The following is a 17,563-nucleotide window of genomic DNA, read 5'->3' as shown; positions in this document are numbered from 1 at the left end:
TAGTGTGTTCTGAGAAACAGGAAAATAACGTATTCATTGTGTCTGGAATTTTCTGAACAACAAGTAAAAAGGGGTAATAGAATTGATATCATGTGGACCCCTGAATAGCTTTAGTAAGCTTTTTAAAGTTATTGTTATTTCTCTGAGCTCATTCATCATTAATCAAACATTTACTGAGTATCTCCTGTGTGCCAGCACTGTGCCATGTACTGGGAAAGCAAAGACCAGCCCATCTACTCATTTTGTAAAAGGAAGTCCTACAAATCATTGTGCAGGAATAGAGTCATTTTAAAATCAATTTCATGAATACATGCACTCATGAATAAACTCTACATTGATGAGATTCTTATGGTAAATTATAATTAATGCAGTCGATTTACCTTTTTGTTAATGTATTAAATCCACCCATATCTTTTGCGCACCTGTCTATGAGAAGCAGGCTGTGTGTCCTGGTGGTACAAGTCTGAGACCGAATGTCCCAGTTTTACCTTTGACAGAAATGAGTCCTGTAGCTCAGACCGCTTGTATTTATAGGAAACTCCTTTCAGTTTGCACTCTCTGCTCTTAAAATCTATATAAAATCTACTCGCTGCTCTCCAGGAGGATCAGTGTCCACATTCCTGCATATCCCAGCGAACAGACCTTCCTTACAGCCCTTCTAACTCCAACGCTGCCTCTGCTGAAGTCCTCTTCCCTGCTCAACTCTTAGAGGTTTTTTCCTCTTTCTTGATCTTAGTTTTGACCTAAAAGTGAAACTCTTCTTAATTCTGCCCCAAGTAGTGCACTCGCTAAAATAAAAATTCATTCACATAGTCTGTCTTTTGCACCCGAACATGTGTGGAAGTATGAGGGAGGAAAGACCCGAGAATCATCTTTTATTGAGTAGTCTTTTTCTGAAAGTCCTCTAGCACGCTGGAAGTTGATTTTACTTTTCTTTCTGTCCCCATCCCCTCATCCCTGCTCATTGCCAACACAGACCACTTTGGTCCCTTCAAATGTATCCTGTCTGGGGTTCCACCATGTCCTCTGGATCTACCATTTTCCTAAATCAGAATCCCAAATCTCAGGCATCTCTAATGTCACTTTTGTGGGGTGTGAAATGTCCGTGTACCACCTATACTACTATTTGTTTTTTTTTTTCAATCAAATTGCTTTGATTTTTAGTACGTAAATATGTTAGAAAGTACACATTTATTACCACTCTATCTAGAAAATTAATGTAATTCATCATAGATAGGAAATCTAAAAATCCCTGTGTAGCTATTAAAATTTAAAAACATTTATTTCCATAACACTTAAGTGCCTTGCCGTACAACCAATTATACCTACCACACACAACAGTAATCTCTCTTGTTTACCTCTCAAGGTTACTATAAATATTAAAAAAGATGACAGAAGTGAAAGTGCTTTGGAAAGTAATGGGATTTTAATTTAAAATAGGCTCTCATGCTCTCTCTCTCTTTTTCTCCTCTGTTTCTGTGTCTGTCTCCTTTTGTGTCTGTCTCTGTGTGTGTGTCCCTCTCTTTCTTTTTCTCTGTCTCTAAATGACAATGCATGCAAAATCCTTATCACTGGGACCTTAATTACCCTGAGGGCTGAGCAGGAGGAACCTGCAAAGGAAATGCAGATTGCATATGTGACTCCAAAGACCTTGCTCAGAGTAAAACAATTTGATGGAAAAATAACAGTATTTAGCAACAACCCTGAAGTCAGTCTCCCTAATTCCAGTACTGCAGGTTCCTGAAAATTGAAGTCAGTAGGATAGAAGCTCTATCTTATGTCTGTGGGGGGTCTTTGAAGAAGTGCCCTCATTCCACACTAAATATATAAACAGGAGTAGTAACACATTACCCAGGGGCTCTGCCCCATTACCTGGGAAACCCTGCCTTTTATTTTCTACACAGGTTGCAAATTTCGAAACTGAACTTTCTGACTAAAACATCACAAGGAACAAATGGACTTGTTATGGGCTGTGTCTGAAAAGAACCACATATTTCATGCCATGGCTCCCATTAACTGTTGTCAGGGGCCTGGAGCCTTGTTCCCTGGAAATCACTCCCTTTTCTCTAATGACCAGCACAGAAGTGGCAGCAGAGGAAACTATGAGTAGGATTGTTCCTGAAAGGACACAAGTTCCCCTCATTTGCCACCAGAATTTACACCTCCAGCCCTCTTTGCTGATGACCTGGCACAGAAGCTAAGAACTGAACCTGTGGCAAAACTCCCTCAGACCTCACGGTGGCCGGTGGTCAGTTTGGCTTTTTTGCTACTATGTTTGAAGACTTAAGAACCCAGGCTAAGACTTTCCTCCCAAGAGGCAGGACAGATTGTGCTCACTTGCTTTTGGAAAAAAAAAAAAAGAAATTCTGCTTTTCATTCTTCTTTTCCCCTTTCTCTCTTTCCCTCCTCCCTTGTGGAGTACTCAGAGTAATGTTCTGAATAGCTGAAAGTGTTTCTGGAGTTAGACTTAGGGAGGAGTACATATCCAGCCCCTGTCTCGCTGGTCTTGGGCAAGTTACTTAATCTTTTGAACTGTGGTATGCTTATTTACAAAATGGGAGTCATAGTACCTACATCTCAGGGCCGCCGTGAAGATTAAACCTTATGATGTTTCTAAAGCTCCTGGAACTGGGAGAGGTCTCAGTAAAGAAGAGAATTCTCCTTCCCCTATGCTAGAAAGCCCCTTCCACTGCAATTTTCCGGAGCGCTTAGCTGTTCAATTCAAATGTTTAACCAAGATCTAATAAAGACCGACTATCTTTGGATTAGTGAGTTTGATGCCCACAGTACACTAGGTTTTCTCTCGGCCAGTCAAGACTCAGCAAAATCCTCCCGTCTTCATTTTGGTAGAAAGACATACCTTACTGTCACACACCACTGAGTCCCCATCTTCCACACGCAGTGTTGCCTCCTTTATTCATCTGAGGACTTGACCTGTTCTAGAAACTCCCCTTTGTGCACTCGAGAATTATATGTATCATTCATAAATTCTAGCAAACACAAACAGCCCGAAGAAATCTCTTTAGAGATTACTGACTGAAAAGGTACTAGCATTGTCCTCCCCAAAGAACAAAAGGTGGGAAAATGAAGATATGCCAAAAGGCACAGCCCATGACCTGGGAGAAGCAGGGTGGCCTAGGATTTTTCTGGCTCCCGAAACACCAAGCCAAGAAGTGATTTCTACCTCCCGCTGAGCTGCCTTGCTTTCTGAGCAGAGAGGTTCAATGGCCCTCCATCTAACAAGTCCTGTCAAGTTGGCAAAACATGGTCTGTAATGAAATACAACGTGATGTGGCAATACTTGGAATAAAATTCACATACTTTTGACTTCAGGCATTTTTTTTTTTAATTTATTTATTCATTGAGCATTTGAGCTGGGCACTGGATGGACAGAAAAGGAATTTTCGGGCTCTGTCTTTAAGAAAACATGATTTGTTAAATCATCAGATACTGAAATGAAAAATGGAAATGAAACCCATTTAAAAATTCAAAATGTCCAACTTTTGGTGATGTGCAAGTATCATTAATACTATAATTAAATCCACAACATCATTTATTTTGCGCTTAATACCTTTTAAGCATTTTAAAGACATTACATCATTTTTCCTGTGTGACACATGCTATTATTAGGTTCATTGTAAAACTAGAAAAAACTAGGGCCACCTGGATCGCTCAGTTGGTTAGGTATCTGACTCCTGATTTAAGCTCAGGTCATGATCTTGAGGTTCATGAATGGAGCCCCACATCAAGTTTCATGCTGTCAGTGCAGAGCCTGCTCGGGATTCTCTCTCTCCCTCTTTCTCTCTGTCCCTCCCCTGCTAACATGCACATACTCTCTCTCTCAAAATAAATAAATATATATTCAAAAATGCATATAAAACTGAGATATAAACAGACTAATTAATATGCCCTAAATCAACAGCAAATATGTGCTGAAGTGACCATTTGAACCCAGAGTCTTACCTGAAACCTGTGCTCTCGATCATTTCATTTCTTCAGTGATAACCTTGTACAGAATTCATTAGTGGCTTGTTTAATCTTTGCATGCCTACTTAGATTGCTTCTTTTCTTTCCAGAAACACTGAAGATCTCCACGGCAGTGTAGATCTGACATCTCAGTTAAGTAATCTGACATCTCAGTCTATCTTATGCTATCAAAGTTCCATCGCTCCATCATTCCCCTCTGCTTCTCTTTCATCCAGCTAGTTATAACTGTAGGGAATATGAAAGCTTAATAAGAGGCAATTTGGGAACAGGCCATATCTAGTATTTGTGTGCATATATATATATATATATATATATATATATATGTATTTTTTTTGGTCGTAGATGTCACTGCTATCCCAGCATTAGTCAGACAAATGAGTTCTTTATAGAAAATCAAATTCAGTCTTACATGTACATTTTAATAGACCAAATGAGTATTCCATAGTTGCTCACAATGTTCCATGTAATAAATACTTTTCTCTCCAAAAACCTAGATGTTCAGCTGATAGAAAAGAATATATGAGCCCCTCCTCACTATTATCCTATATGTTTTTTTTTTCTCTTAAGCACCATAAGGAAATGATTCTCAGTGAATTCATTATTCCCAGGAAACCAAGAAACAACTTCTCCACTTATTTATGAAGTTTTATAAAAATCTTTTTACATAAAAAGAGGGGAGGAATTTTAACTCAGATTATAAATGAATTTGACACCAGAAGCTCTTAAAATACCTCCTTACTTCATGCTTAGATATTAGCATTCCCAATTTATGTTCAATATTGAGACTCAGCTATTGCCTCTTTTACAGGATTTGACAATAGTGTTGTGCTTTATTAGGTTATGTCATGTTATGTTAGTGAGTTATGCTAGGAAACACAATAATATCATGAACACTGTAGCTGAGCATATAGCATCCTGAACTTGATGGTAGAAAATGAAAATGGTCTAAGTAAAGGTATTTTTGTATGCAACTTAATAAAGTCCTGGGAAAATTCCTTACAGAACCAAGATCTTCAGCTTACTCCAAACCACCGATAAAAATAAGTAAATAAAAGGAAAGAGTAACATGAACAATTTGATATTCTCATGAGTGGCCCTCTTCAAAGGGGAAAACCGAAGAGGAGATGTGAATTCAGAATAACCTTACTATAATGTCTTGATATTCTTCAAGAGTACTTGGATTTGAAAAGTTACGAATATCATATCTAGGAGTTCCATGAGACTAATACAGAACTAGAAAATTATTCTTGGTATCTCTCACCATTTCCCTTTTGCTGGGCAGGGTATCAGTGGTTTCTCACCCAGCAAAATGTTTTTGCCATAGGCCAAAACAGAGCACATACCTCCAAGGTGGAGACTGTTCAGGAAGGTAAGCAGGCACTCTTCAATGCTACTGACTCCAGTGCAAACCTTCTGTGCTAAAACTAATGCAGAATTTGCAAAGGGGGAGTAGTATTCTACTGGTGCAAAAAACAAAGAGCAGTAAAAGAAACCTTGGAGTTTAAAAATCAGATTCAGTGTCCTCAAAGTAGCAGAGAATTAGCATTGTTTTTGAAATGCAGAGAGAGAAAATGAGCCCTGTCTCTGGTTTGGGGGCAGATCATAAGGTCTGTGTAATGGGGAAGCTCTACTGAGAGAGGCAGTACAGTCTGGCAGTTAAGCAAATGCCCCCTAGAGTCATGGTATTTGGAATTTAATTTTACTTCCTTTACTTATAAGCTATGTGAACTAGGGCAGATCTTTCCGTTTCAGAGTGTGGTAGTGGGAGCTGGAGGGTGGTGAGCTTTGTAGAAGAGAGGGGGAGGGTTTTAATTTCTCTCTGTTCCTGAAAGAGGACTGGAGTGGGAAGTTTATAGAAGAAAAAGAGCAGACATGAACAACAGAGAGAAGAACTATAGATTTTTAAGAACCAAATATCGAACATTGGTTGGATTCATCTCACTAAATCCCTAAGATTGATAGAGGCACAAATACTGCAGTGGTGGTGCTTCCTATTGGGAGGGGCAGGAGCTGAGTATCTCTCTATGTTGGCCAAGCTAAGCTGTTGAGGTCTTTGTTTGCGGGGATGTGAGGGTGGAGATAAATGAGGAAACCCACCTGGAGAGGACACAAGGAGGGTTCTGAAAAGTGAGGATATTGGGAATCAAACGATTTCTAAACTTGAAAAGGTAGTACTTCCTCCCCCAATCCAGGAATTTGCAGATTCTTTGGAAAGGCACTAACCTTTTGTGTTGTTTGTTTGAACGGAATGGTAGTTATGCCCTATTTTATATCTTGTAAATGGCAGGAAGACCCCAGTGAGCATTTGGAAGCAGAATAGCATCATGATTGAGAGTGTGAGCTCTGGAACCAGACTACCTCCTTTTCAGTTTGGTCTTGACCTCTAGAAACTGTGGTCTTTGCTCTGTTGCTGATCCTTTATGACCCTCACTTTCCTTCTTTGTTAAGTGAATGTGGTAGCAGTACCTGTGTCCCAGGGTCACAGTGAGAATTCAATGAAACTAACTTCACGGAGTGTCTGGCATGTAGTAGTTATTCTTGACATATGCAAGAAAGAAAAAAAATATTTAAAATATGAAAATAATGTGTGGCAAGTGGATAAAGATCCAGTTGATATTATTATTCACCTTTTGAACAACTCAGCTGTAGTATGTCCTGCTTGAAGCATGCATGTTTTCCTGGTGAGTATCTGTCCCAATCCCTGACTTTGTGGGTGTTGTCCTCCTGCTCTGGGTAAATGAACCCTGGGCACCCATAGCCTTCTTCCAAGCTTATGAGAGTTGGCAAACCGCTGGCCTCCTTCTGTGTCAGGGGCTGACGTTGCCAAGCACATCCTCTGATAGTGATCCTCATGCCTTGGCAGCAAATAATACAGTTTTCTCACTTTAATTAGGCTGAGATTCATTCCTACACATGGCAGCTGCAGAGATGTATTGTCCTTACAATTAGATGCTGCAATACTTAGCATTGCTTGGACTTAATTTTAAGTACATTTTGGTGGCCCCGGTCCCTCCTCTGTACCTTGGTTGCTCCAGGAGAGAGCATATGGCCCTATAATTCTTTAAAGCTCATTTTATGGGCCATTCTCAGGCACTTCCTGCTGGCCTTTGGAACAGAGCCTTGTTTGTGACTGCATTTTTGCTTATGCTCCTGCCAAATGCTTCCTCCAAAACCAGCAATAAAACCACAGGATCCGATAAGCCATGGTCATCAGAATGGCTTAATGAGAGCAACCTCAACAATCGAGGTCTTTAACAACAACCGTCACTGCAGGACTTATACCTTGAGCACAAGGACAGCCTGGGCAGGTCACCTTTGTGGTTTATGGGAATTTCTCCAAATAATACAGAATTTGAGACCATCTCAGGGAACGATCTCATGCTAAGCTATTTTCTCTTAAGCAAAAATGGATAGGACAAAAATAGAAACTGGTGATTCTTTCCGGCCTCTCCATATATAAGAATAAATCTAGTTTTTAAAGGGGTTACAGAGCAAAGAAAATTTCATTGAATGCTCCAATGGCTACCTAATTCAGTCAGCTTTTGACTCAAAATAATCTGAAATATATCGTGCCTGTGGCTAGCAAAAAGGCTACAAGTTGGATACTTAAAACAGATCTTTATCAGGGGTGCCTGGGTGGTTTAGTCCGTGAAGAGTGTGACTCTTGGTTTCAGCTCTGGTCATGATCTCATGGTTGTGAGATCGAGCTCTGCACTGAGCATGAAGCCTGCTTAAGAGTCTCTCTCTCCATCTCCCTCTGCCCCTCTCCAACTCACCTGTGAGCACACAAGCACATGTTCTCTCTCTCTAAAAAAAAACAAAACAAAAACAAAAACAAAACCAGATCTTCATCAAAGTGTATTCACATAAGATGGCACCTAGTTTAAATAAGGCAAAATTATATTTTGTCTATCATTTATGTGCTGTTAAACAGTTTTAAAATCTGAATTATTAATTGAAACCTGTGAACTAGTATCATTTTGGAATGACTATGTTTTGATAGCTAACAGGACTTGTTTGACTTTTGACAGATGTTGATTTCCTTTCATGTCAACTATTAGATACCCCATTGTAATCATAAAAGGCATGAAGAAATTATGTTACAAGAGGATCCTATATAAGTGGAAATGAACACAGAATATATTAAAATATCAGCCATCTTATCAACAATGTGTTATAATGGCTTCTGATTAACACTGAGAACATGATTGATGTTACTGGGGGTATGACACACTAACAATGTGACTTTGAGAAAATTCAATCCAAAGCTTGTTAATTTCATAGAATCATTCAAATTCTCATTACTCCTTCATGACAGTTTTTGTTTTTGTGACCATTAAAAAATAATGACAATTTAATGGGACCTTTCAATAATGATAGTAGGAAACACATTTTTTTTCAAATGCTCATCTGTTGTTACAACAAGAAATAGAAACAGTGGATACAATATATTGATTTTTGGTTTTAAAAAGAGTTTGTTAACTTGATTCTTATTGAGTCACTTTTAAAATTATGCAAACGCAAGTCATAAAGAACTTCCAAGTCAAAGCAGTAGTTCACGTCAATGGTACCAACATATGTAGGTTGATTTAGCTTTTTCAAGGCCAAAGAAAAAAAAAAGCACATTTTTGATTAAAAATCCTCTCTAAGAAACAGACAAGGCATGCCAGGTCTTGAATTAGTGTAAAGCGAATGGCTGCTAATCAAGAGCAGGTGGGGGAAGAAAAGGGGGTAGAGCTGGGGATAAGTAGAGTTTATATTGGCCAAATATTTGTATTATTAAAAGTCGAGTGTATATAAGAATTACTAAATTTATATATCAGACCTCTTACTTTTCATGGATACAGAGCAAACATATGAAAAATAATCTTTGGGAAATAACTGAACAGCAAGGATGCTTCAAATTGAAACATTCACCTACAAAAAATTTTATTGGAACCAAAATATGCTATTTGACTTGTATTTGCAAATTCATTCATCTTTACTTTGTATCAGGAAGATGAAAATATAGTGTCGTGACTTGATCAGTTGGTATGTCATAATCACAATAATTACCACATATTGATTATTTCCTCTATAACACACTGTAGTTTAGATACTTTAAATTGAGTATTTTATTTAATCCCTACCGCAACCCTGATAAGTAGGTTTATGTATTGCATTTTTTCCCTTCCTCAATGATTTATCCAACACTGTCCCATCCATTTCACTGAGAAATTTGAAACCACCATGAAAAATGTTCTCATCTAACCAGCAAATAACCCTACTGTCTATCTTATATCAGTAATTAATATCTTTTTTTTTCTTGATACCCCTTTCTTAAAAAGGTCAGTGCTTCCACAGGAGCTCTGATTACCACTTTTCTGACTTTTCAAGAACTTCACCCTAATCTGTGTCTTAGAATCAACAATCTCTTTATCTAATTGTTTATATCAATATAGTACCACTGCCCTCCAAACTCCTCCCTGTTCTCGAAATCTTACCTCTCATTCATAGCCAACTCTAAAGAGTTTACACACCTGTGATCCCCATATTCTTATCTACTACCTACTATTCACCCCTCAATCCACTTTAGCCTCTTCTCCATAATTTTACTTACATTTCTCCTGTCAGGATTACGTATGACCTTCATGTTGCCTAATACATTTTTCTGTCCGCATCTTATTCCATGTCTTAGATGTTGCTTTCTACCTATTTTCCCTTTTTCTGTCTCCGTCTCTCCTTCCCTCTTTCCCTCCCCTTCCTTCCTTCTTTCCTTTCTCTATAGTTCTCTACTCTACCTGTAAATATTGGAGATTTTTAGAGTTTGATTCTAGATGACTATCTACCAAATTGTTCTTGCCAAACATTTGAGAGTCATTCCATGGGGATTACGTGCATTCCTATGGCTTTAAATGCTATATATATGCTCTTAAATTTCATTCTCATAAATCTGGACCTTGCCTCACCTGTGAATTCAGGGCTCATATGTCTTATAGCTTACATGACATTGTCATTTAGATAATTCATGGATAAGACACACACAATAATCAAAATAGAAGTCTTCAATCTCTCTAAATCACACCACAAATTAATTTCAATTATACTACAGTGAAGTTGTTAAGCAAAAAAGGCACACACAATTTATAATCTTTATATTTTTAAAGATAAAGAGAGCTGTAGGTAAAGATCTAATAATCTCCACTTCCATATCTTTCATTCACGTCCTTGAGATAACCAAGGTGAATAATAAAAATATATATATTCTATAATTTTCTCTATACCAATTAAAAGAGATGCTCATATTTAGGTTTTTACTTCATTCTTTCACAGTGGGATAGGTCATAGCAATATTTAGCACTTTTTTAACTTAATAGTCTAACTCACTTTCCAAGAACTTTCCACATGAGTCCTTTATATTTAATAAATTCTTTCTAATCATGGATGGCATTCCATTCTATGACCTTGTGGATATTTTTCACCTTTTGCACTGATTTATTATTCAGTTGTTTCTTGGTGTTCCCTTTTTACTTTTAATATAATTCCATTATAATATAATAGCCCCAAATGTCCTGATTACTGCAGTTTCTCATTGACCCCTGCCCACTATGTGCCCATGAATAGTGCTTTCTTTCAATATTATGAAAATTCCCTGCTGTTATCTACATCTAGGTTTTTAAACATGTTTTTCTTTCTGCAAGGAATATTTTCCCTTCTCCATATTACCATTGCATGGCTGTCTCTCATCCATAACATCTGTATCCTGTTCTTTTCACTTACAAGATAGGTCAGTTAGATAAAAGGTTAAGCTGCTGGGGTGCCTGGGTGGCTCAGTCGGTTAAGCGTCCAACTTCTGCTTAGGTCATGATCTCATGATCCATGAGTTTGAGCCCTGCATCGGGCTCTGTGCTGACAGCTCAGAGCCTGGAACCTGCTTAGGATTCTGATCTGCCTTTCTCTGCCCCTCCCCTGTTGGCGTTCTGTCTCTCTCTCTCCATCTCAAAAATAAACATTAAAAATTTAAAAAAAGAAAAACAGGGTTAAACTGCTATAATACAGAGACCTCAAAATAAATGCCTCAAACAATATAGGAGTTTATTTATCTTTTCTATGATGATCCAGAGTGGATGTTCCAGATCACCTGTGGTTGTACTCCATGCAATCACTCAAGTACCCGGGTTAATGGTGGCTCTTTCAACTTGACCAGGATCTTTCCTGTCATTGGCAATCTAGATGCTGAAGGTATGGGTGGAGAACATACAACTGTGGACATTTCCTTTCACACATAATAGGTAGAAATTTCACTCGTTTCTCCTTACCGTATGAAGTGCGAAGATGTCTGCGAAACGTAGCCTCTGGTTGGAAAAGTATATTTGATCTACAAATCTATTATTATGGAAGAAGGGAGCATATATCATTTTTGTAGACAACCAGCAGCCTCCACACCATAATAATTATCACAATTTGTAAATTATACATTTGTTGCTTTGTTTTTTAACTTGTGTTCTAGTTTTCCTCTTAGATAACAAGCACAATAAGGGCAATGTACATGCCTGATTCATTTACCAATACATATTCTCTCCTTAATACGCTTCCTGCATTTGAGTAGGGATTCAATACAAATTTGTTAAAAGACTAAATGAATGTATAAAAGAATTTTACAGGTGAAAAAACCTAAGGTTCAGAGAAGTTCAACAATTTACTCATTCCTGGATCCTGAATGACCATTTTCCAGGAATGTTGAAAGATTTGTACCTCCTGTGGATGGCTTAACAAGATAACTAGTTAGCTTTCTTCTAACAGTGAATTTATATGATTGTTTTATGGTGTATGGATATTACAACACTCCAAACAAGATCATGATGCTACTTTTTGAAGGAATAGAACAAGAAAATGAGAAAATATGCCTTCTTTCTCATTGGTTCAGTCACATTGAACTCTTTCCCTCACTCTATTCCATCCTAAGTTCTCACAGACTTCATGTGCACATCAAATACCAACCATTAATCTAAGATGCTAGAAGATTACAGCAAACTTGCTGCATATACACTTTTTTTTTTAATCACACCTTCCCTGGGCAAAGAAAGTAAATATGTGCTGGATTTTAAAGATTTTCTGCTCGGCTACAGGCTGCCTGGGAGAATAAAAGTAAACAGATAGTAGGTATTGTTAATAAATGTTTTCATCACATGCTCTGATTATATGAAAAAGGAAGAAGAGAAGAAAGAAGAAAAAAGAAGGAAAAAAGAGATTTTTAGAGATAAAAATCAGTGTAGATAAATTATCATCAACTAAATCTTCTGGTCAGCCAAGTATGGGTGTCCATTACTGTTAAGAATAAAAATAAGTTTGAGATTCTTCTTTAACGTGTTTGTTACTGCAAGATGATTCTAAAGCTGTTTTGTTTGTTTTCCAAGATATTGAAGACTTTGAAACCAAAACAAGAAGCACAGTGTCCGTCCGAGAAGGTCAAGGTGTGGTGCTTCTCTGTGGCCCACCACCACACTTTGGAGGTATGGTGGGGGGTACTTTGGGTCACACCATTAATGTGGTCTCTTGATGAGTAAAGAAGGCACATCTTGAAGTCAAAGATAGCTCTTCATCAGATCAAAAGGAACTTCAAGTCCCTTCAAGTTCATCCTATCACATCTGAACAGTTCCATTGTAAATCATTTTTAAAAGAATTTTTTTCATGCAGTCACTCGAGTGAAAATGAGTACCTGAGTACCAAGTAAAAATGACCCCTGATGCAATCTGATGCTTGTCACCCTGAATGTCAGGAGACAATTTGTTTAACCTCCTTTGGCTCAGTTTCCTCCTCTGTAGAATCGAGACACAAACTGATAATCTGTATTACAGTGCTGTTGTGAATGTTGAGTGAGCTAATGAATGCAAATTGATGAGTGTAATGGCTAGTACTTATTCAGAAAAGAAAGCTGAGATTGTTATTTCATTGTTACTATGGACATGCATGGAAAAGCAAATTCCAACATTCCTCTTGGGAACCTCACCTTAACTATTGTGAGAGGAGAGTTACCACATTAATTACAAGCAAATTTTGGATGGCACCAAATCAGAGTATCTTCTAGCAATGGTGAAAACATGCACTCGACACCATTCTCTAGTTTGTAAGAATCTGGACTGATCCATGAATTGACCTGTTTGTTGCCAAGGACCTAAACCATCTACTCATTCGCATCCCCTCAGGGTTGCATTTGGTCAAATGATTTGGTAAAATATGGTGGATTCTTAACCAACAGTGAATCTGGAAGAAGCAGCATCAAAATATCCATGGAGTCATTTGATTTGGTTCAATTCAGTATCATACTGACTATATTACAGTTAGCTTAATAATAATAGCAAATACTTATACAGCATAGATCTAAGTACTTTACATGTGTTAACTTTTAAAATTCTCATAGCAGCTTCATGAAAGAAATACTATGATTATTGTTTCACAGATGAGAACAATAAGGTAGAGAGAGGTTAAGTAACTAGTCTATGGTAACATAGCTGATAGGTCCTGGAGCCGAGCTCCAAATCCAGCCAGAGTGGCTCCTAGAGCAGCCCTTTTGTAGTTTAGTCCCACTCTGGAATGGGAGAATTTTGAAAGCAGATAGAACAAATATTTAAAAATAAAATGAAAGCTATTTTACCCCTAATATTAAACAAAATATTATTTATGATCTTTTAAAACCTGAAAACATTTTTCCATTTGTTTCATTTTTACACAGTTACATGAAATGCTGATGCAAAAAAAAAAAAGAAGAAACTGATTAGAAGTTAACAATATTTTATTCAAAAATATTACACAGTAGTATAACATTATGCTAACCTAAAATATTGGGGGAGAGTTATACTGTTTTCAATGCTATCTGAGGTAAAATAGTATTATTCTGCAGCATTGAAAAAATATAATGCCGCTTATTTTTTAACCATAGGGAAATTATTTTTTAGTGGTATAACCTAAGATGACAAGACAGGCAAAATCATGCCTGTTTTGTGCTGTCAGTCTATGTCAGTCTATGTCATTTTATGCTCTGACTTTGGTCAAAGAATCTTGTCAGAATTGAAGATTATTTTCAACTTTGTTTACCCTGAATGAAGGTAGCAGAAATGTCAAATATTTGTAAATGAATGTCATATATTTTTAAAAGGCAGCCAGATAGGAAAAGCTTTCCCTATTACCTTGTTACCTACCACCATTAAAGAATGTGTTGATCATCTAAAGCATGTAAGACCCTTATTGTAACAGTTCTCTCTGCTTAATGCCATGAGATTAAGTCATAGACAAAAATTGCCTTCCATTAAGACCTTTTTAAGTGAATAACTAATGGCTATTGCATGCAAGTTATGACAAATTTGTCGGATACCAAATTTGATTATATCATATGTTTTTAGCAGGATTCCAAGGTATTTGTCAATATTGACTTCATCCGGCTATTGTAGGAATTTTCATCCTGAGAGCTCCTGGGGTTGTGCATGCTTCCTCATCTCTACAAAGGCAGAAATACTGGAATACTTTTCTTCTGTTCTTTATAGTTCTCCCAATCAAAACTGAGGGGAATATTGACAGACACCCTTTGATCCAACTATACAAAGAGTCATCAATTCATTAGAAGAGGAAAGTATTAATAATAGTAACAATGACTACCAATTATTGACTTGATATCATGAGCAAAAAGGACTTTGCATGATTTTCTCATTCCCAGGATTCTGATCATTAAGAATAATCATTTTTAAATGAGGAAACCAAGACTCAGATAAACTAAGTAAATCAGTTTTCAGTTAGTAAATGAAGACAAGATTCTAGTAGAGGAATTTCTGACTTCCAAAAAAAAAAATTGCCTTTGGATAGAAAGCTCTGTAGTTAATGGTTAAACCTCAGATTGTGTATCAGTTTCAACACTCTTACACCTCCAGGTTTGCTAAGAGTTTTAAGAGTGTCTTTAACTGGCTCATTTGAAACAATTCTTTATTCTTCCTTTTCCTTTCTCACCTTCCTGTGAAGGTGAATTGTGCCAAGAAAGACTTCAAGAATGTAGAGAAACATATTGGTTGGATAACCTTCAAATTGATTTAGTGGACAGCTGGTTTAAAATGAGCCAATTTTACACATAGACATTTTTGTCTTTGTAATTTTTCTCTGGTTTAGGATGTATATATGTGTGTATATATATGTAGCTTCAAGCAACACCCAATTATTAGTTCACAGTTCTGTATGTCAGAAGCCAAAGGATGATGTGGCTGGTGTCTCTACTCAGATTCTTACAAGGACAAAATCAAAGTCATGACCAGATGGCATTCTTTTCTGACAAGTCTGAGGAAGGCTCGGTTTCCAGGCTTACTCAAGTTGTTGGCTGAACTGGGTTCCTCGCCATTGTGGAACTCAGGTTTACCCCAGTTCCTTTCTGGCCAGATGTCAAGGGCCACTGTCATCTTCTAGAGGATGCCCGCACTTCTTGCCACATGTTTTCTTCCATCTTCAGAGCCAACAGCAAAGAATACCCCTCACATCCATTCGTTCTAATAGTTCAAATCTCTCTAGCCAAGATAAGGGAGAAATTATCTTAAACGTGATGTTATCAGAACATTCTGAGTTATATATATTTTTTCTCTAGTATATTCACAAACCAAAACAAAACAAAACAAAACAAAACAAACCAAAAACTTGGAAAACATTTGTTAAACAAGGCAGGCCTGGGGCGCCTGGGTGGCTCAGTTGGTTAAGCGTCCGACTTCAACTCAGGTCATGATCTCGCAGTGTGTGAGTTTGAGCCCCACGTCGGGCTCTGTGCTGACAGCTCAGAGCCTGGACCCTGCTTTGGATTCTGTGTCTCCCTCTCCCTCCGGCCCTCCCCTGCTCACTTTCTGACTCTCTCTTTCAATAATAAATATTAAAAAAAATTTTTAAAAACAAGGCAGGCCTATCAGATACATTGTAGTTTGTTTTATAAAACAAAAGCCAAAAACAAGAACAATGGGAGACTAAGAAAAATTATCAAATAGGTTGAATTCTATAAATTGACCTGGGGGAAGAAAATGTCTCCAGGAACAAAACAAAAGTAAAAAGTGTGTAGATGGATTTCCCATATAAATGATTAGTGATCACTCAGTGAAGTAGAGTAATCGGCATAAACCAAACTCAATAGGTGCTGTTTTATTGATGTCCTTTTTTTTCCCATATAGACCAAAGGAGACCTGACTTCAGAATAGGCTTTCTTGTGGATATTTCCTACCCAATTTTAAAGGTAACTGTGAGTGTGCTGTTCTTCTAGAAAGAGAGAATTTATAGATAAAGCTTATTCGAAAGGAAAGGGACCCATAGTGAAAGAGAAAGAAACCTAGGCAATAATGCCAGAACACAAAACTGGCACATTCTGCTTTATCTCTTAGAAATGTGATATTTGGATACAAAACAGGAACCATTCCCTATACTCTGAGGAGAGAAGTATATTTGCTTCCTTAATCCTATTTCTTAACTACAGATAAACTCCATGAATGTGACTGAATCTATGCCAATAGAGCCAGATTAAGCCCCCGTTTCCATCTTCCTAAAAAAATATAATTCTAGAATGTTACAGAGAAATATAATTTTTTCTGAAAGTTTTGCCTGAACACCACAGAGAGTGCTACAATGTTTATCTGGTTGAAACACTTTATACCCTATTAGACATTGTTTTCCTTTCTCCTAAACTCTGTCACTGGTAGTCTATGACTTCCCTCATCTCTACACAATCTCCAACAGTCCCTTCTATTGTCTATTATAGTTATTATCCATAATTTGGATACCCATGTCAGAAAAATACAAGTCTCAAAAGAAAAAAAAAAGAGAAAAGAAAGAAAGAAAAATACAAGTCTTCTAGTTAGCCTCTTGGTGCTTGGCAAAGCTAAAATTTACTAGTCAGCTAAAAAGACTTTTCCTTTCCTTTACTAGGTCTCTAGAGGATTCTATGATCTCTTCTCTGTATCCAGGTTTATGTGACAAAAGGAGGCAATACACTATTTATTATTTTGCTTATTCATTTGGGGGAGGGGTCACTGAGCCTTGAGATAGACTATGAACTTTGTTGCAGGGAAGTCTTTCTACTATGGGTTTTCACTCACCGCAAGGATGTACTTTTGCTTAAGAGCCTTGTCACTTTAATGGAGATTCTGCATAAGTCATTTGCAACATCACTGAACTCAAAATTATCTTGAACTTTTTGAATGGAGATGAAAAACTTGAAGCCAAAGCTGTTGGATGAATTTGAAAATAAACCATCAGTAGATCTTCATGGGTGCAGTGAGTTAACCCAGCTTCACATGAAGTTTTTTTTTTTATTTAGAAAAAGAAAATTAATCTTTTATTTATTTTTGAGACACACACACACACACACACACACACACAGAATACAAGCAGGGGAGGTACAGAGAGAGAGGGAGACACAGAATTCAAAGCAGGTTTCAGGCTCCTCACTGTCAGCAAAAAGACCAATGCGGGGCTGGAACTCACAAACTGTGAGTTCATGACTTGAGCCGAAGTCAGACGCTTAACTGACTGTGCCACCCAGGCACCCCTGAAATTTTCTTTAAAAATGACAGAGTGAAAGAATGG

The 17,563-nt window shown here is 37.5% G+C and overlaps 1 protein-coding gene across 1 annotated transcript in view; it reads left to right on the top strand.

Annotated features, from left to right (window-relative positions):
• The window catches only part of LOC106969531 (contactin-6), a 280,443-nt gene that overhangs the window by 149,052 nt on the left and 113,828 nt on the right, over positions 1-17,563 (top strand). Inside the window, 1 exon segment of the mRNA XM_053219040.1 lies at positions 12,384-12,479. Coding sequence (XP_053075015.1) covers positions 12,384-12,479 — 96 coding nt within the window.

The sequence above is a fragment of the Acinonyx jubatus genome, chromosome A2 (assembly GCF_027475565.1).
Source record: "Acinonyx jubatus isolate Ajub_Pintada_27869175 chromosome A2, VMU_Ajub_asm_v1.0, whole genome shotgun sequence".
Classification (NCBI taxonomy): Eukaryota; Metazoa; Chordata; class Mammalia; order Carnivora; family Felidae; genus Acinonyx; species Acinonyx jubatus.
This window is presented reverse-complemented; position numbering and strand designations above follow the sequence as displayed.